This window comes from Epinephelus fuscoguttatus, linkage group LG2 (assembly GCF_011397635.1).
Source record: "Epinephelus fuscoguttatus linkage group LG2, E.fuscoguttatus.final_Chr_v1".
Classification (NCBI taxonomy): domain Eukaryota; kingdom Metazoa; phylum Chordata; class Actinopteri; order Perciformes; family Serranidae; genus Epinephelus; species Epinephelus fuscoguttatus.
Genome location: NC_064753.1, coordinates 13,298,807 through 13,319,168, shown reverse-complemented (window position 1 = coordinate 13,319,168; position 20,362 = coordinate 13,298,807). Strand labels below are relative to the sequence as shown.

Below are 20,362 nucleotides of genomic sequence, written 5' to 3'. Positions count from 1 at the left end.
CGCACCGAGTTCTTTCAGCTCAACCACAATGAGTTTGCAGTATTGTTGATACAGCCGCATTCTTTCAGCCCCCCCTTCCCACTAATTTAGGGATTTTTTTGGGGGGTGGAATTGAGGGAGTCGTTCCCTCCCTACATCCCCAGGAAAACTTGTGTTAGCTCTCTCAACTTCCCACCTCCGCCCTCACAGATGCAGACTGTTGAGTGTTTCACATCAGCCGGGTTCATTCCAGCTCAACTTCTGTGTCTCATGCAGACTTAAATCAGAGCTCGTGGTGGACTTCCAGCTACACAAGGTTTGGTATGTGCTGTTTTTCACCATGTTTGACATGTTAATTTATCCAATGTGCTGCATGCCAAGTTACCTCTTTTGTTTGCAAGTTGTGTTTTCCTTCACAGCAAAGGTTCAGTGATAGCCTGTCTGTGTATTAGCTTTACAGCCTTTGGCATCTGGTCCAATGTTGTGCGGCTTCTTTAACAGTGAAGAAGGTTTCTTAGAATTGATCTGCAGCAGAGAGAGTGCTCCCTGATTATTTGCAAATGGTGTGTGAATGCAGCATAGATAGAATATATTTACCACGAAATGCTGTGTATGGACATCAGTGATAAAAAGAAAAAAGATGATTGACTTCTGATGTCACTACAAAGCAGCCAGTTAAGCCTTTGTTGCTTCTCTTTCTCCCTTATTCCTCTATGGATTCACTACTTCCAGGTCAAACAAAAGATCAAGGCTAATAACCACTATTTTAGTGGCATGCAAACCATCAGTAGCGCTTGTGCAATGCAGTTCTGAGAAAAGTCTGTATATTTAAGGTCCCAGTTGGACTTCTTGGCTCTGCTTTGGATTAAACGGTTGTCAACATCCACTGTGGACTGTACTGGAGGTAAACTCTGCAACTCCCACAGCTGGCTGAAACTTATCTGTACAGTGGGGAACTGAGGCAACACAGAGCTGATGTAAGTCACAGGTTCACGTGCAGGTAGAATGATGATGCAAAAGTGTGTATAGGTAGTAAAAGGTATTTTACCTTCACATTCTTGAGATAAGATGAACTATTGATCCCTAACTAATCCCAAAGGGCAAAGTGTGAGAGAAGTGAGTGTGTCACCCTGGTGATGTAATTCCCCTTTTTAGTCAAATGAAGATTTACAGAAATAAGGCAGGGCCCCAGTTTTAGTTCTTCCCAGATATCACCAGTGATTCACAGTCCTGTGCAAACCGCAGAATACTTCTACCAATACTAACTACTCCTATTTTGATGTATGGGTGTCATGCATAAGCACAGGGCTTATCGCGAGGAGCACACAATTTCTACTCATATCCTCGCACAGGTTTTGACCAATAAGAATACAGAATACTTGCAGGGAGAGTGTGTTTAAAATCACACCACAAAGCAGAGGTGGTCACATGGTTCTTTTGTTGTCATTTTTTACTCCATGAAAAAATGTGATTTTACGTGCCCAAGATAAACATTCCCACTCACAAGATTATCCTACTCTCTACTTGCAGGGAGGGAACGTGCTTGTGATTTGTTTGGCTTATATTGCTTATTAACTTGGCCTAAAGGGATATTTGTGACATTAGAAGCATTTATCTAACAGACGTGATTCATTTACTCTACTTCTTTCTTGACCCTTGTTTACCATCTTCACTGACGAACAATAACATCATTTTTTACTTACAGCACCGACCGCACCTGCATCAAAATCCTTCTGGTCTGTTACATTGAGATTTAATATTGTGTATCTATATATATATATATATATATATATATAGATATGTATGTATGTATATATATGTATACAATATATTATCAGTACACATATAGTCAAACATGTCATGACAAGCCCAACCTTACCTGTTATTAAGAAATGTTTTTTAAATGTTGAACTTTCCTATTATTTATCAGAACAGACAAGGTGACTGTGACTACAAATTGCAGTAATTATCTACAGCTTTGGCCAAAATTGAGGGAGAAGGCCTTAATCTAACTTTTTGACACCTGTTGTTTACTGTATAAAATGTGTCACAGAAATGTGTCATTTCTGTGCAAACTGCTTTTGCAGCAACTGCAAAAGAGAGCTGAAAACAAAGCCAAAACACATAAACTAGTTCATTTCCGTGAAACTCAAACACTGCATGCAGCAGTGAGATGGCATACCCCTCATAGAGTGTGGGCGCTGGAATGACCTATTTCACATTTTGTCCAACATTCTGTGTTCACTATGTGGCACTGGAGAACACACAAATTATATGTCATGTTGCTGTAAGTCAGTTGTATTCCACACCATGTAAATTTCATGTAAATCAAATAATAACTGTTTAACAAGGTATTACTTCCTGTTGTCAGTAGTGGCGCAGTCACTATGACACGTCATCAGCATGTTGATGTCTTCAGGCCCTGGAGCCTTATAAAACAAGTGATATTTGGGGAAGACTGGAAAAGTACACTTAAGTAACCACAACTTCCTGTTTCGTGGTGCATTAGGCATCGCCATGGCAACGTTGTTCAATGTTAACTCACAATCTTCACAACTGAGCATCATCAAGGTCTTGCAACTATGCTGACCAAATCTTTGGTGGATCTGGTCACTCCTGTGGGAGGAGTATGTCATAGTAGAAAACATTTCCTGTAGTCAGAAGGTGTTGCTAGGTCTACAACTTCATTTTGGCACACAGATAGCATGAACCTGGGACTCTTATCATACATGAGAAATTTTCCGCAGATTGGACAATGTATGCTCAAGTTACAACTTCATGTTTTTTGGCGAAATGTTCAAAATGGCCGCCACGGCAGGACAACGCCTTTCAACAAAAACTCACAACGTTCATTGAAAGCATCATTAAGGTCGTGAGGTGGATCTGGTCAACCTGCTAGGAGAAGTAAATCAAAGCATAAAACGTATAATTTTCTGTTTCAATTAGGTAGCACTATAACTATCACAACATTTTGGCACGTAGATGTGTTCAGGGTGGGACTCTTAACAAACGTGAAGTTTGAGGCAGATTGTACCATCTGAAGGCAGGTTACAAACCACTTCCTGTTCCCAGGCAAAACATGGAGATTTGACACCTCATCATAGTCACAGGGTTGAACAATAACTCAAGCCTTTAATAACTATTCATGTCAAAGGTCTTTAGATTGTACAGAAAAAATATTTTATTCAATTGGATTAAATCTCTAGGAAATATGTATTTCTGATGTTTGGGTGAGCTGTCTCTTCGAACCCCTTTTCCTTAACTTCACTGCTTCTGTAGTAACAGCTCTCTACCTTTGTACTGTAGGTCTTATATCTTTTTAGACACTACATGGTAGGAACATAGGTGGCTAAGGGCATGTTTCATATTATAGTGAGATCCTAGAATGTCTACATTTGTGTAGTTGTGATCTGTAGAGAGTTTCCAGATGCTCTGTACCTGTTGGGTGTTGAGATCTTTATTTTCTCTTTTGATGTCTGAAGGACTCGTTGATCTTTTCAGCCTTCTTATCTTTGTTAATAAAATGGTAGATAACCCTGATAAAGTGTTGCCAGATTTTGTAATATCATTATCTCATTTATTGCTGCCTGATATACAGAAGGTAATAAGCGGAAATATTAAGACAGAGATTCAAATTTCCATAATCAAAATCTTTAATTCATGAAAAGCTTTGTACCTTTATCACAAGGAATGTCTGTTACCAACATAATAACCCAATGGAATAGTATCTGTATGCAAATAAAGCCTAATAAACAGATGCCTACATACGAGATTCTTGGGGAGTGTAGCTAGTAGTAGTCTATCAAACGCTAACTGTTATAGATTACTATTACAACACAACATGGGTTGTACATTAACCATTAGTTGGGGTATAATTAATCTCAAGAATGTATGTGATGGAAAGACCTGTGTAATAATTAAAATACTGGTGGGGTTACTGACATTTCTGTGTGTTTGTCATGTGCTTCCACATGTGCGGTACAATGATTACATGATGACGTTGTACAGGAAACATCTGCACATGCTGTCAGATAGGAAAGAAAGCAGGGATGTTAAACTAGGACAAAAACTGCGCAGTCAGGATTTTGTCCTTCACATGATAAAAGGAACAAAGTTTGATTTGAGTCTGTTTTCTTCTATCAAGTACTATATGTCACACTCTGTACAGACAGATATTACCACACTACTCCCTGTGCTGTTACTGATAATGTCAAATGATTCTGATACACAGAGGAGCTTAAGGAAACTGCTGTCCTTCCCTATAATGCCAGGATGATTTACCTCACTGGTAAACTTTGGTGCAATTATCTTTTGCTAAGGTTTTGTTAAGTTTAAATACTTTGGTGGTTGAATTTTATTTGTAAGTGTCAGCTGCTCTGAAGCCATCAGGTTACCATGACATTTTTACTGCCTGTTTTTTCTTGACAGAGTTATCACAATGAGCTTTTATGGATCTGTAGCATGAGTGAGTGTATAATAACGTCAGATTGTTGAGAATATCAAAGAGCATCAGGGACAGATAGCAGTTGTAAATGTTAAATGATAAGACAATTAACCAGAGTCACAGCACGCTGTGATCTTTGTCCTAATCAAATTGTACTAGGCTGCACAGAAGTGAGTTAATATGGTCTGTTTTCTCCTGGATAGTCTTTGTTCTAAAATAATCCTGATATTGTCATGACTCTTATCCACCCTGTTGGTTTTTGTTTTATTAAAAATAAATGTCACACACAGAAGAGTTGACAACAAAATCTATCCATTCATTTTCTGTAACCGCTTGTTGGGTGGCTTGAGCCAATCCCAGCGTACACTGGGTGAGAGTTTGGGCACACCCTGGGCAGGTTGCCACACTATTGCCGACATATAGAGACAAACCCCTAACCTAACCATTATAACCCTAACCCTAACCCTAACCATTCACATCAATAGGCAATTTACAGTAACCAGATAACCCAACTTGCATGTCTTTGGACTGCCAGAGAACCCAGGTAAAACCCATGTTAACATGCAGAAGATGCAAACTCCACACAGAAGGGCTCAAGCTGGCCAGTGGGTTCAAAACTGGAGCCGTGTTGCTGTGAGGCAACAATGCTAACATCTGCAGCCCAGACAACAAAATGAAATGGAAAATACTAGGAAATATAGTATTAGATATACATGTAGTACAGACTGACCAATAATAAAAAGGAGAAGAAATCAATAAATGGTTTCCCATTTACAGATTACAAGGATATGCACACATCATGGTCGTAAGCAAAAAGTTGCATTGGATTGGATTGCCATTGGATTTTGGATTATTGCAAAAAACAGTCTCTGTGGCAATACTTTATGATGCTTACATGTTTTTTTCAGCAAGGAAATCCTCACAAATAAACACCACTTTTATGATTTTTGAAGCATAAAAGCAATCCTCAGTAACAAGCTAATGTTAGGCAGTAATAAATTAACTACACCACCGCAGCAGGACTTATTATTCCTATAGCAATGAGACTGTAAAGCCAGGTTCGATGTCCTGATGCTTTGTATCCTCATTTAGCCACTTGTTAGCAATCGTCTGTTTTATGACACCTAAAAGCTTAAAAATTTACAAGTGGGGGTATTGATTGACATATTTTCAATGTCATTGAACAAAACATTGAAATCTCTATGTCATAATACTTAATGCCACCTTTGATAAACATCTGTCAGCTCCGGCTAGCTGCACATGCTCCAGTGATTAAGGGCAGCTAGAAGCAATGATAGTTAAGAGCACTGACGCACTCATTCTGGTTATTATATTCATAGCATTAGCACATATGAAAATCCTACTCTTTCTTCCAAATAAACCAGCCACTGGGTACATGTCTGATGTATAACTTCAATGCAAAAACTCATATTAGAGATGAGTGCAGTGGCGGAAATCCTGGGGGGGGGGGCGGGGGGACATGACTCCCCCTTCAGTAAAGCTGTCCCCCCCTAGAATAATTTGAGACACAATTAATAATTTTTGAACAATGCAGTAGTATTTACTGAAAGTACAATGTAAGCGGTGCTCATTATAATCACACAATAATGTGCTATTTAAATCTTAAAAGATTTAGTCCCCCCCCTCCCATTCCTAGTAGTGGTATATCCCACACTTTTTCCAATGGGCGGGGCTACTTGGCAGCAGTAGCAACGAGTGGCTGGACCCGCTGCCCACATCGTGCATCGCAGGGTAAGATGTTCACTCACACAGACACAGTTTAACTGACACAAGTTACAACACATCCCATTTACTGTTACAACAAGCCCCAGGCCCAGGCTGATAATATAAGCTGTCTGCAACATTTCTCCTGCATCGTTCAAAAGCCAGAGTTTAGTGATAGTCAGAGAGGACAGGAGAGAAAGAAGAGGGAGAGGACAGGAAAAGAGCAGTCAGTGACGGAGCGGCTCGTAGCTAATGGGTACCTGTCTGTAGGCTCCACCTGTCAGTGAGACAAACATGAAAGACGTGCAGTCTAACTGATGAGGAGCGGTCATTACGCACATCGGCAGATCTCACAGAACACTGTTTATAAACCAGTTTACCAGTTTACCACCCCCCAACTGTGAAATGGGATTTTCGCCCCTGGGATAGACTGAAGCTTGACAGGGGATGACATGCAGCAAATCGCTGCAGGCTGGCATTGAACCCACAGCGGCAAAGTGCATTTGTGCATGGAAGGCGTGCTCTAACCACTTGGGCACCTGATAATATAATAAGTATTATTCATCAGCCACATACAAATTTGAAGAAGAGACTGTTTAATTTGTTTGTTTGCAAAATTAAAAGCATAACAATCTGGTAATTTTCCATCCAAAGCAGTCAGTGTATTCCTCCATCAGTCATCAGCGCTTCCCATACTGAAACAAGTGGTAACAACTGGTACCTTGCTTTCCAACACTGATCAGAGGAAACCTTTCCATATGCTTCCTTGCATGAAAGACTGCAATGCATGATATCATATCAGTTCTGCATGTCGATATTCTGGTGGCACACTACGTAAAACATCTTGGAAGACCAGTGGAGGATGCTTGTGATGTGTATTGATGGTAACTACTGAAAGTGAATGACTGAAATGTAATTTGTGACATTAATTGACACTGTGCACTATTACTTCACATCTGCAAATCTAGGAACCAAGTTGCAGACTAGATGACCAAGGTCTTCGCATTTTTCCATTTCTTCTTAGGTGTTCTGAAAATGTCTTTTTTGCCATGTTAATATCTCAACCATTAACTGAGGAGGGAAGAGAACGGCTGTGCTGGACAAACACAGACTGAGAGGTCATCTCTGAACTCCTGATTCGGACATGGGGAAAGTCTACTATGTCAGTAAAAACGTGGGCCTCGGATTGCTTGTGCTGGCGGCCTGCGCTCTGGCTACGATTATAGCTCTGTCCATCGCCTATGACAAGGAAAGGGCCAAGAATCGAGGCAAGCCTGGAGATGGAGCAACAGAGAGCACCAGCTTGCCAACACCCTTCACCACTCCCTTTACTCCTAAGGAGCCCTGGGACCACTACAGACTTCCAGACTCTCTTGTTCCTGTCTCCTATAATGTCACCCTGTGGCCCCGGCTGAAGCCCAATGCAGATGGCCTCTACATCTTCTCTGGACAGTCAACTGTGATCTTCAGATGTGTGAAGGAAACAGACCTCATCATCATCCACTCCAACAAGCTGAACTTCACCACCTTCCAGGGGCACCATGCTAAGCTGAGTGGCCTGGGTGAAGCCACTGCGCCCACAATACAAAGGTCTTGGCTTGTTGTGCGGACAGAGTATCTGGTTCTTCAGCTACGCAGCAGACTGACTGTTGGAACATCATATGTACTTAACACTAAATTTCGGGGGGAGCTGGCAGATGATCTGGAGGGCTTCTACAGGAGTGAATACACTGAGGATGGTGTAAAGAAGTAAGCAATGATGCAGCACTGCAAAATGGTGCACCATCACTGTGCTCTTGACTGTATTTTTATAGTTCCAATGTTCCTCTTGGTGGGACTTTGGAGTATTTGGCTTGATTGACATCTACTTTGTGTCAATGTTTAATTGGAACATTTTGCAGAGTCGTCGCTACCTCACAGATGCAAGCAACATATGCCAGGAAATCCTTTCCTTGCTTTGACGAGCCAGCAATGAAAGCCGTCTTCAACGTCACCATCATCCACGACCGAGACACTGTGGCTCTGTCCAACGGCAGGGAAACGGGTTCGTTTTAGAAACACAAGTTCATATTTTTACATCCTAATTCTCTGTGCAAACTGGGTCAGTACAAAAGCAAATGGTAGAATCAAATAGGAACACAAAACATATTGGAAGTGAAAATTTTTAAGTAATTGCAATGTAACACAAATGGTGGTTAGTACAAGATATCTGACTTGTTATTTAAACAGGATTATCATGTGTCATGTGTAAGACAGTATGATTGTCAATAATTAACAACTTGGGCAAGTAATGGGAAAATCAGCAACTACATGTTGTGTCAGTCTAACTTGTTCTCTCCCTGAACAGGCATTGAGGATTCTGTCATTGACAGCGTGCCTGTCAGAGTGACTACATTTGAGCCCACAGAGAGAATGTCCACATATCTGCTGGCGTTTATTGTCAGTGACTTTGTTGACATTCAATCAACCCTTAACAGCAATTTGTTGGTAAGACTTTTGGTTCCCTGTTTACATTACCAGTGTAGTCAGCATACACATTAATTTTGATCATAGACCAAAAGCAGTACAAACAACCAGTGTTAATGATGACAAGGGTCAGAGGTCACACCATCTGGATATTCATGTGACCCCAGGATGAAAAAAATTGTAGGACAATTTTTAAAATTATCGTTAGTATTTTGTTTTTAAATAAAGCTATTGAATTCTTTGCAGATTCGAATCTGGGCTCGAAGAAAAGCCATAGACAACAAGCAGGGCGACTATGCTCTCAACATTACAGGGCCAATCCTTCAGTTCTATGAGCATTACTACAATGCCACATATCCACTTTCCAAGTCAGGTGGGTCAACATTTTCCTGTGATGATAGAAATATTAATCTCATTTCCTTTATCTCACATAGCTCGGCATTCAGTCTTCAATTCAATTGGAAAAAGAAACATTTTGTGCATTATGTGTAAGCTTTGCTGTTGGATGTTTTATCCTGTATTCAAAATGACTTCCAGTAACACATGTCACTTTTAAGATCAACTACATTACAAAGAACCAATCATGATGAATCATTGAGACTGAAGTGTAGAGACATGCTAGCAGCTCTGTGAGGCTTTAGGCTATGTATGCATAGCAGTGCTTTGAGATAAATTTTAAAGGGCCAGTGTGTAAAATGGGTTGAAAACAGTGACATCAGTGGTCAAATTCTAGATTGCAGGGCTCACTCGCTCACCCCTCCCATCGGATAAATGACGGTGGCCTCATAGGGACAAAAAGCCTTGCACACGACTTTTTCAGGAGTAGGTCTATCTAGCGATGAGGTGAATGTTTATTTAGAAATCTAATGTTACGATATTGTAATGAATCCCTCACGAGGAGACCAGAGGAGCGTTCGGGAAAAAGGCCAGTTTATTTGAGCACTCCAAAAACTCCAGTAACACTCCAGGAGGTAAAAGACTCCGTCCCAAACTCTGACTCTTCTGGCGTAACGCACACACACTTCATAACTTTACACACACATACTCGTTTACCATACCGAGTGGGGACCCCCCTCCCCTCTCTGCTCAATCTCCAGCCCGCACACTGACTGACAGCGTAGCCGGTAAACAGAGCTCAGCTCTTTATTTAGCCTAGCAATATCTCCGGACTATATTTGCTGCAATGGACCACTTTGAACGCGATTTTGAAGAGTTTCTTGTAGCGGACACAGACCCAGAGCCATACCTGTTTGAGCCGGAGCATACAGATGAGGAACTCCATGTGTTTGATGCTGAGCGGGTGAGAAGAGAGGCTGAATGCACAGAATGGGATTCGGTGCTACTGCTACCATCGTTGGGGAGATATATCATCAGGAGGAAAAGTGCCGCAGAGAGTGCATCACAAGGAGTGAAGTTGCATCTTCTTTTCCTCGCAGATGACGGTTCGGGTTCATTCTCTCCTGTTGCGTGGTAAGTGTGGTCCATTCGCAAACTTTATAAATAAAAAATCTTTTCACTACTCTCTATCGACGAACTACTAACACTCTGCTGTTTCTTCCTCCTTCTTCCTTCCTTCCGCTGTCTTCGTTGGTTCATTTATACACGCAAAACGCGTTCTCTGGCTGGCTGGATTGTCCGCTCGGTCTGCCTTACATACATGGCGGCACAAGATGGCGACCTCTCTAAAGCAAGGCCCTTGATATATATATATATATAAAAGCATAATTATAAGGCTACGAAAACCAAACCAATTTTATTTTATAGCGATTATACACTTGTATAAACATATTAATGGGTAGAATATTCAGATTCAGATTCAGATTGACAATAAACCATGCCAAATATTACACACTGGCCCTTTAATAACATGCTCACAATGACATAATATTTCATGTTCACCATCTTAGTTTAGCGTGCTCGCATGCTAACATTTGCTTATTACCAGTAAACACAACGTACAGCTGAGTCTGATTGAACTGTCATTAGGTTTTATAGGTATATATATGTATATATATAGGTCATAAACCAAAGTAAAAATTTAACCTGATAAAGACAATCCATCCAATAGTTGAGACATTTCACTCATAGTAACAAATGTAGGCCTCATGGTGGCAGTAAAGAAAAGTCTGGGGATCACCAAAGTTATTCAGATTCATCGTCTGTAGACCATGAATGTCTGTACAAAATTCCATGACAATCCCTTGAATAGTTGTTAAGATATTTCACTTTGGACCAAAGTGGTGGACCGACCGATCAACCAACTGACTGACAGACAGATATTCAGATATTGCAGATCCCTACAGCCATGAGGCTAGCATGACTAAAAAGCAAAAACCAGACATCAAAACACAAATGTTTTCCCCAAACCTGCTCCATTGTCCCTGCTGTGCCAAGCTTCATTTAAAAATTTTGGTCATCAGTAAACATTCAATGATGACTCAATGCTTTCAATAGATCCCAAGGGTAAATTTATCAGTTCAAGAGTATGTTAACCTCACTTTTTTCCATTTTAAACTTGTGTCACATACAACATGTGGATGGTAAACAATTAAACACATATATTATTAAAATCTTATCAGTGAATCACATACATGCTAAATACACCAGTTTTTTCAAATGTCTTGTCGTGGGCCCTTTCTAGTTCTGATTTCTGATAATTTTCTGGTGTCTTTGTCCTCCCCAGATCAGATAGCTCTGCCTGACTTCCATGCCGGAGCAATGGAGAACTGGGGTCTGGTCACATACAGAGAGACTGCCCTGCTCTATGACCCCATCATGTCTTCCACTGGAAACAAAGAGAGAATTACAACTGTCATCTCCCATGAATTGGCACACATGGTAGACCATAATATTTCTCTCAAATTGCTATCATCATATCTGTTCCAGCTGTGGTAATAAGGGGGAAAGATCATGTAATAAGTTAATGGGAGTTAATGATCAGGACATTAATTTGGTGCAATCTCAGTTCTTCTCTTGTGCAGAACACAGTAATGTTGTAAACATACATTTAGCCAGAGTACTCAACCCCCCTTTGCAAAGGCGGATGACGGATCATCTCCTGGGGACAAATTAACCCTGCTCCCTTTCAGAAGTATTCATAGTTAGACATCTTAAGTGATGTCAAATTCTGTTGTTGGTAAGCCCCTGCTTACTGAGCTTTTTATATTTCTTGTAGTGGAACTTTAGTGGTAATGTTGGCCAAAATCTTAATACACTGTCAGACAGCATCAGTTTTCGTGGGAATTTTCCTTCCTTGAGAATGTGCTGAGAATAACTGAGGTGTGACTGTGACAATCTCTTTATCTCTTTACTCTTTATGTTGTGTTTTCTTAGTGGTTTGGCAACCTGGTGACTCTGAAATGGTGGAATGACCTGTGGTTGAACGAGGGCTTTGCGTCATATGTTGAGTACCTTGGAGCTGACCATGCTGAGCCCACCTGGAGCATGGTAAGAGCCATGCTTGAAAAGACAGAGGGCCCAATTACATTTCACAGATCAATGGTGTCTGTGGGTCAGAAAGCCTGTCCTAACTTATCTCTCTGCTTGGCTGCAGAAAGACGAGATCGTACTGTCTGATGTGCACAAAGTGTTTGCTGTGGATGCCCTGGCCACCTCTCACCCACTGTCCCGTCGAGAAGAGGAGGTCAACACTCCTGCTCAGATCAGTGAGATGTTTAACACCATCTCCTACAGCAAGGTCTGCTTCTCTGCCAATGTTTTACACAGTAATCTGATAGAGTGGTGAATGAATGAGTCCTACAACTGGGAAATTAATTTGCATTTTTCGCATTCTCAGTTCCCTCGTCGAGAAGTTAATGGGGTTTTTTAATGCGTTTTTGGTCAGATGCCTAGGAAAATAGGTCTGTTATCATCAAGTTTAAGAGATTAACATTTTGTGCCACAATACAAAATTCATCAGTAAATACCCACCCAACATCAGCTTTGTAGTTTTTGGCAATTACATTTATGCATCAAAAAGTCATAAAAGCGATGTTTGGTGAAGATTGTGTTGCTGGACAAAATGTGTAAATATCATAAACTTTTGTTTGCCACAGAGCTTATTGTCTGTAATAATCCAAAATCCAATGGAAAAATCCCACGGACTTTTTTGACAAGGGAACCAGGGCGATGTTAACTTCTGGGATGGCCTACAAAAAAAATAAAAAAAATAAAACATCAACCCTGTATCACTTTGTACAGTTGTATTTATTTGAATTTTTCCCTCTCAAACACTTAATTTTTATTAACTACTTGATTTAAAAAATACTCAAAAATATCTTATTACATTGGTATCATTTCATGCTGATTTTCTATTTTTTATTATCAAATTTTTATTATTTTTTTATCATTAAGTTTTAGTTTTATCTTATTCCCCTTTTCTAAGTCCCTGGAAAATGCATGTAGCACAAATACCCCAAATAATTATATTATATTCAGAATGACTCTCACTTTTGAGTCTATTTCACATTCATCCAGTCCTGAATCTTGTCATTTCCTGAATCAGGAGCAATGTTGCCCTGTCAGACAACCACCTTGCTCAAATATATTAAATTGAACACAAACTCCTTTGCTGTGGTTTCTGTGTTTGTTCTTGTCAGGGAGCCGCAGTGCTCAGGATGCTGTCAGAGTTTCTCACTGAGCCTGTGTTTGCCAAAGGACTCAGTGTGAGTATTCACTGTCAGCCCCATTACTTACTGTCAGTGTGTGTGTGTGTGTGTGTGTGTGTGTGTGTGTGTGTGTGTGTGCGTGCGTGTGTGCGTGTGTGTGCGCACTAGTGACAGAGTCTTTGGGTATGATGAATCTCACTGTATTCATGTTCTGACTAAGGATTACTTGCTTGAAATTGATGATTTATCACTTCCTGTGTACTGTGGTTGGACTCTTACAGCACAATGTGTTTTTAAACATGCAGCCTAACGCAACTTTTTAACAGTAATCTTGCTGATGCCTGATCTGCTGTTCATAACTGGTTTTTCTTTTCAGTCTTATCTGAATACTTTTGCCTTTGGCAACACAGTGTATACAGACTTGTGGGACCATCTCCAGCAGGTTGGTACAGTCAAAAGGCTTAACAGTTGCAAACGTGTTGTGCATGATGTTACCTGGCAATGGTCTTTGTATGTGTGTGTGTTTCTTCTTAATTTTCTGTGACTTTCTCTTTGTTGTTAGGCAGTTGAAAACACACCAGGTATTCATATTCCTCATACCGTCCACAACATCATGAACCGCTGGACTCTTCAGATGGGCTTCCCAGTGGTCACTGTTGACACCCGTACAGGAAGTATCACCCAGAAACACTTCCTGTTGGATCCAGAATCTGTAGTGGACAGGCCCTCTGAGTTCAAGTAGGAATCAGTTAGATCCATTCAGACATTAAATCAGATTCCTTGATGCCAAATGTTATGGACTAAATTTAATGGCAGTACATCCAAAAGGATGACAGAAAGCCTGACCTACAGCCTCACATTGCTATCCTTAAAGCCATACAGCTAACATGGCTGAAAAGCAGAATTTTCCACATTTTGACTCATTGTCGTTATCCATGTTTCTGTCCAGTTACACATGGTTTGTCCCAATTAAATGGATGAAGACAGGTGTGGAGCAGGAACAGTACTGGCTCCTTCAAAGGACAGGTATGGTCATACTAAGTCACTTCTCCTCTAGATCAGACCTGCATACTAGGGAAGGAAAGATTTTCTACCAGATGAGTGGAGTCAACCAAAGCTGGTCATGGCATTAACTGAATAGTCTGTACATCTTTCTTTCATATTTTTCACCAGACACTCACAATCTGATGAGAGTTTCAGGACAGGACTGGGTGTTGGCCAACATCGATGTATCTGGGTACTTTAGGGTGAACTATGATCTTGGCAACTGGGATCGTCTCCTCTCCCTGCTCAACACCAACCATCAGGTGAGTCACATCCCCATTCACCAACATCTCTCATTCCATTCTGTGACAGTTTTGTTTGTGCTGTACGTCTACTTTTAGATGAATACAGAAAATGGCAAGATAAAGAGGGTTGCAGACTTGCTTAAGTTCAAGAGTAAAGGGGACCTGTTGTAGCCTGGCAGCTCATTTTTGATTTCCAGGGGGTGTTATGAACAGGCGCAGACCAGAAAGCTTCTGGACGCAACTCGAGAGACTTACAACCAATCAGAGCAGCGAAAGTTGTGATGTGGCACTGAGCAAAACATGCAAGTTGCGGTGGTGCTTTGTCCATTGGCGGCCTGGTCACAAACTTCCTCAAATCACAGCTAGACAGTACAAGAAAATGTGTTTCTGAAAACGTTTTAGGCGGGAAATAGGCCATGGTTTGAAAAGTTGGATCACAGTTTGGTGAGCCTGGCGTGTTAGGGTGGACAGAGCAGAGACTGGTGACACTCCTCTGTCAGTTATCAAACCTGCCCCATATTACATAAACAGTTGCTATTGGCTTGCCCAGGATCTGGTGGAAATAAAGTGTTGTTTAAACATTAAAGCATGTAAACATGTCGTGGTAGAAACCCAACATGCAAGTATAAACCTGTAAATGTGCATAATTAATCCCCTTTGATTTTATTTCTCATTCTAACTTGGCCAATCACAAAGCTGATACTGGATGGGGCTAGTGTGAACATCGTAATATGCCAGACAAGTCTAAATACATTTTGATGCAGGAATGTGCTGGTTTTGGCAAATTTCATTTTTGATATTGCATTTTCAGTTGGTCTTAAATTTTAATTCCAGGATCCCAGTATTAAATGATGTTTCTGAAACTGCAGTTTGAACATGTACGTGATGTTGTTTCTTTCAGGCGTTATCAATTATCAACAGAGCACAGATCATAGATGATGCATTCAACCTAGCAAGGTAAAGAAAACTAAGTATTCAAAGTACTGAATCTTTCACACATTGTATGTCTGCAAAGAATGTGAAGAATCTGTTCCCCTTGTACAGAGCCAAAATAATCAATACTACATTGGCCCTGAGAACAACCAAATACCTGTCCAAGGAAAGAGAGTACATCCCCTGGGAGTCAGCTCTGAGAAACCTCAACTACTACATCCTCATGTTTGACCGCACTGAGGTTTATGGAGCTTTACAGGTTAATACTGCTTTACTATAGATACTGCTCATTTTGATGCTAACAGGAAAGTGTAAAATGGCCTCACATAACAACTATTGCTGATATGTTTTCATTTTAGTCATACCTCAAGAAACAAGTCCAACCACTTTTTGAGCACTTCAAGACAATTACAGCTAACTGGACCAAAGTACCATCAGGACACACTGACCAGTAAGAATTCATATAACAGAAGATGTATTTCTAAAAGAAAAAGTTGACTTACTATTTGGTGACGTAATTCAATGCAGTACTTAATTTCTACTGTTACCTTTTCCACAAGTCTCACGCATATTGGGCATTGTCATCCGATGTTGCTGTGTTTCCCATCTCTCTTCTCAGGTATAATCAGATCAATGCCATTGGAACAGCCTGCAGTGCGGGTGTGGAGGGTTGCAGGGAGCTGATCAAAAGCTGGTACAGACAGTGGATGGAAAATCCACATCACAACCTGTGAGTATCCAGCAGTCAGGGTCAGTTCTTTTGTGGTTTAAAATTTCATGTTCACACAAATTTGACTGTAGTGCAGTGTGTTAATTCGCCCAAGAGAGCCACTGAAACATCTGTACAACATGTGTGTGTGTGTGTGTGTGTGTGTGTGAGGAGAGAGACTTTTGTGGTATTCATTTTACAATCTCCTGTGTGTTTGCCTTGATGTTGACCAGGATCCATCCCAACTTGAAAAGCACAGTTTACTGCTATGCCATAGCCTATGGTGGTGTGGAGGAGTGGGACTTTGCCTGGAGAATGTTCAAGAATGCCACTTTGGCATCTGAAGCTTCCAGGCTCAGGACAGCGTTGGCCTGTGCCAAAGCACCTTGGCTTTTGAACAGGTATGCAAGACAGCCAGATTTGTAGGAGTATTTTCATTCAAGGAGTTTTTTTTTTTGAATGAGACATCCGTACACCACCAGTGTACAAGGTCTCTCCCTTCAACTGCTTGTTTCCTGTACTTTCAAAGACATTAAATGTACACATGATGTATAGAGTCAAAGGCTACGTTCAGACTGCAGGCCAATCAGATTTGTTTCTTAAATCAGACCTTTAGTCCGACTGACTGCGCTGTTATTTGCAAGTGATCAGATCGGATTTATGTGTCCAGATATCAGGCAGTCTGAACAAGGCGTTAAAGTCAGAAAACTGACTTAGCCCCCTTTCCGCTGCACAAAAAAACCCACTAATACCTGCAATCATCTGAGGTTTTTTTAATAATAGAAATGGTTACAATCAGCATTCACACCTGGGTCAAATGACTGCAGTAAGTCACCAGAATTTATCAGCTCCAGCTCCGATCAGCAGTGATGGAAATACAACAACACCCAGGTGGGTACGCCAATTACAGCCTCTTTGCCGGTGCCACACAATGACAGGCTGTGAGAAAATACCATCCGTCTCCAACAGAGCAGCATTCAAAAATCTTTTGAAATTCAGTCAGCACTGACTTCCAAAGAAAGGCCAAATAAGTAAGAGATAAATAAAATGTGTAACCACTTTCCACTGGGCTCCATTCTGCTTTCTACTGTATAATTTCCTGTTTTACAGCCTGTCCGTGACGTCGTACCTGACTCACTAGAAAAGACAAAGACACACACTTGTCTGCTACAGAACCGTGCACACAGCTCCAGTCTACTGACAATGGGAAAGGAGTTTAGTGTCTATTTTTAACAGGTTTTCCCACATTTAAAAAAACCCTCACGCATGCGCTAATGTTGGTTGAAAAAGGGTATCAGAAATGTCAGTTTAAGAGGAGGCTAATATTTACCTGCTAGCACTGGATAACGTTAGCCACCATAAGCTAACGGTCATACCAGAACAAGAAAGACTGTCACAGCACAATATTTATAAGATGTGCCATTAGGTTGTTGAAAAGTTACATAGTCTCAATAGTTCGGTTTTAGCACATTTTTGCCTTGCGCTAGTCACACTAATTTGGCTGTTTGACTGTTAGTGCAGTGTTTATTTGCCGTGAATTTTCAGTAACTACAGATGTTAGCTCTAGCTATAGCTAGAAACATACCAGCACATTCTCATCCCAAGTCATCACATGCGCTAGGTATTCTTCTGCATCTGCTGATGGTTTCCAGGACACGCTACCAACAAAAAACGTCATGGTTTGGCTCTACATTCATACAGCAAGTGAACCCCAGAATATCAGGGGAGAGTCAGGGTTTGTTGGACCCATCTACTACCCCTCCCACCCACACTATAAGGACTTTCCAGCTCCTTCTGTCGTAACCAGCAGTGTTTCAACCTGACTCCATCCAGCGGCATATCATAACAATGAGACTGGTTATGTCCGGCTGCATTTCACACTGATGCCGCCCGGCCACGTATCAGATGTCAGTTAATCTCAGAACAGTTAAAATACTCTCTAGTGGTAAGGACCAATCTTAAATTCGTGCCACTGAGAGCAAACCTCCATCATTTCACAGCCACCGGTGTCTCTCTGTTGACTTTCACAATGCTGTGCTAAAACAGTGTCAAAAATCTGCCTTGCATTCTGCCTGAACATGCCTTTACAACTCAGTTAACTGTACTATTTCAGGAAAGTCAACCATAACACTAAGTAAGGTAACAACCGTGCCACCCTTTTTACATGCTCCAGATGTTTAAAATATTCAACGATCTTATGGTAATTATTCTTCTAAAGTAAGTGTATTAATGTGTATTGGATTTGATTGCTCTGAAAGAATATTTTTATGTTGAGCCAGGTATCTGGAGTACACCCTAGACGTAAGTAAAGTCCGCAGGCAAGACGCCCTCTCTACCATCCAGTACATCGCCGGAAATGTTGTGGGGATGCCGCTGGCCTGGAACTTCGTCAGAGCAAGATGGAGCCAGATTTTCCAGCTGTAAGAGATCACTCCTCAGGGAGGGTTTGATGGAAAAACAGTCAGCAGTCTGAAGGAATGAATTAAGGTCAGGGGAATATTTGATACACAGAATCCACAGCAGGTGCCAGTTGAGTGTAAAAGTTAAAAATGCTGAGGATTTCTAGGTAGAAATGTAACTTCTCCAGCTGCACATATGGTGCTTTTTATCCTAAACTTACTCACCCAGTTTGCTGAGTGTGCAAGCATTTCTTCGAGCCTTCCCTTTTTTGAGTTAGCTTAGAAAATAGTCAAGTCTTTGACAATGAAGCATGAATAACTATATTAAGTGCTAAAAACTGTTTTGAGCCTTCACACCAACAGCACCAGCCTTTATTTGCAGGCTTCTCCGTTTATAGGTTTTTTTATCTGTTGTTTTCCCAGAAAGATGTTCAGTGGGGTCAACAGCAGGATATACACAATTTCCCTCTGCTAATCACCATCATTATATCACTACACTTTTAAAGTGAGCAGCATATTTCTTCTCTTTATTAGGTATGGGAGTGGATCATTTTCCTTCTCTAACCTCATCGGCGGGATCACAAAGAGATTCTCTACAGAGTTTGAGTTGCAGGAGGTATGCAGCCCGCACAGCCGCAACCACACTGAAATACACACTTCCCTGAGGGTTTTCAGAGGTTTCAGTTTTTCTGTCTTTGTTTTTTGCGTCTCCCTTCAGCTGAGGAAATTCAAAGAAGACAACCTCCACATTGGTTTTGGCTCCGCCACCTTGGCCCTGGAGCAGGCTATAGAGAAGACAACAGCCAACATTAAATGGGTGACGGAGAACAAAGCCCATGTGCTGAGGTGGTTTACTGAAGAGTCCACATGAGAACACAGAAAGTCAAAGTCAGACGCTCTCTTTTTTTTTTTTTCTCCTTTGTACCGTCAGGGATACATAATGAATGACAATCACTATAATCATCATGATCAGCAAATGGTGTGGTAAAGACAAGTGACACAAACAATACCTCACTGGTCATTCAGCACAAAGAAACGACATATTATGATCAGTGAACCACTTATATAACCATATATCAGTGATGTAGCTGTAATAAAGAAGTTGAACCTTCACCCCTAGTCTGTGATTGTCAGAGAGAAAACCATTTATTTTTAATCTCAGAGAGGCATTCATTTTATGTCTTTTTCTTTTCTCCATACATCACATTATGTATTGCTGCTTACTATGATGTATGTGAGCCATGTGCAGAGTACCAGAGCAGCTTCAGAGTTCATAGGCATTCATTTTACAAGTGGCTGAAACCTGTGAGTGTATTTAGTGACCCTAATCATGACGGGATGTTAACTTAATGCCATATTTAAAAATGACTGTGTTATATGTTATTAACAACTATGATAAATTAACATTGCCTGCAGCTTATTTGATATACGTCATTCTCAACACTGGTTGAAATATTTGTAAAAAGTGATCTTACTGGATAAATTAATCTGATTAGATTTGTATTAGGCTTATTGTTATTTGTCCTTTTTTAAAAACTTGATAACATCATAAATCATTGCACTATAGGGTGTACTAATTTTTGCCAGTCCTATGCAAAGACTCAATGGTGAAATAAATAAGAAAGGCTTAGACAGACCTGATGTCTGTGTCTGTTTTTCTCTGTTTTCTCTTTTTTTCCCCTGACAAAACCAGAAACTGATGACCGCTGTTCAGTCTGTGCGTAACACTTAAATTTGAAGGTGGTTTTTAAAAGTGATAAAATCAAAGGCTCCACACAGAATTTTTTTCCCTGTCCATACTTCTGTGTGGG

General features: G+C 40.8%; 1 protein-coding gene across 4 annotated transcripts; it reads left to right on the top strand.

The window, feature by feature from the left end:
- The first annotated feature begins 37 nt into the window (after positions 1–37).
- LOC125881622 (aminopeptidase N-like) lies at positions 38–19,465 on the top strand. 4 transcript variants are annotated; one of them, XM_049564841.1, is made up of 22 exons: positions 41–300; positions 813–956; positions 7,173–7,897; positions 8,050–8,192; positions 8,496–8,635; positions 8,861–8,987; positions 11,298–11,452; positions 11,948–12,061; positions 12,168–12,311; positions 13,213–13,278; positions 13,598–13,663; positions 13,784–13,959; positions 14,171–14,247; positions 14,395–14,528; positions 15,412–15,467; positions 15,555–15,702; positions 15,803–15,894; positions 16,063–16,173; positions 16,386–16,553; positions 18,432–18,572; positions 19,086–19,167; positions 19,270–19,465. In XM_049564841.1, the coding sequence occupies exons 3-22, from the start codon at positions 7,293–7,295 to the stop codon at positions 19,420–19,422; spliced, it is 2,898 nt and encodes a 965-aa protein (XP_049420798.1). In that variant the 5' UTR covers positions 41–300; positions 813–956; positions 7,173–7,292; the 3' UTR covers positions 19,423–19,465. The 4 variants fall into 4 exon arrangements, 3 of the variants coding, with proteins under 3 accessions (XP_049420798.1, XP_049420807.1, XP_049420788.1); XR_007448249.1 differs by lacking the exon at positions 813–956 and having other exon boundaries at positions 38–300; positions 18,432–18,639; positions 19,270–19,325; XM_049564850.1 differs by lacking the exon at positions 813–956 and having other exon boundaries at positions 41–295.
- The last annotated feature ends 897 nt before the right edge of the window (positions 19,466–20,362 follow it).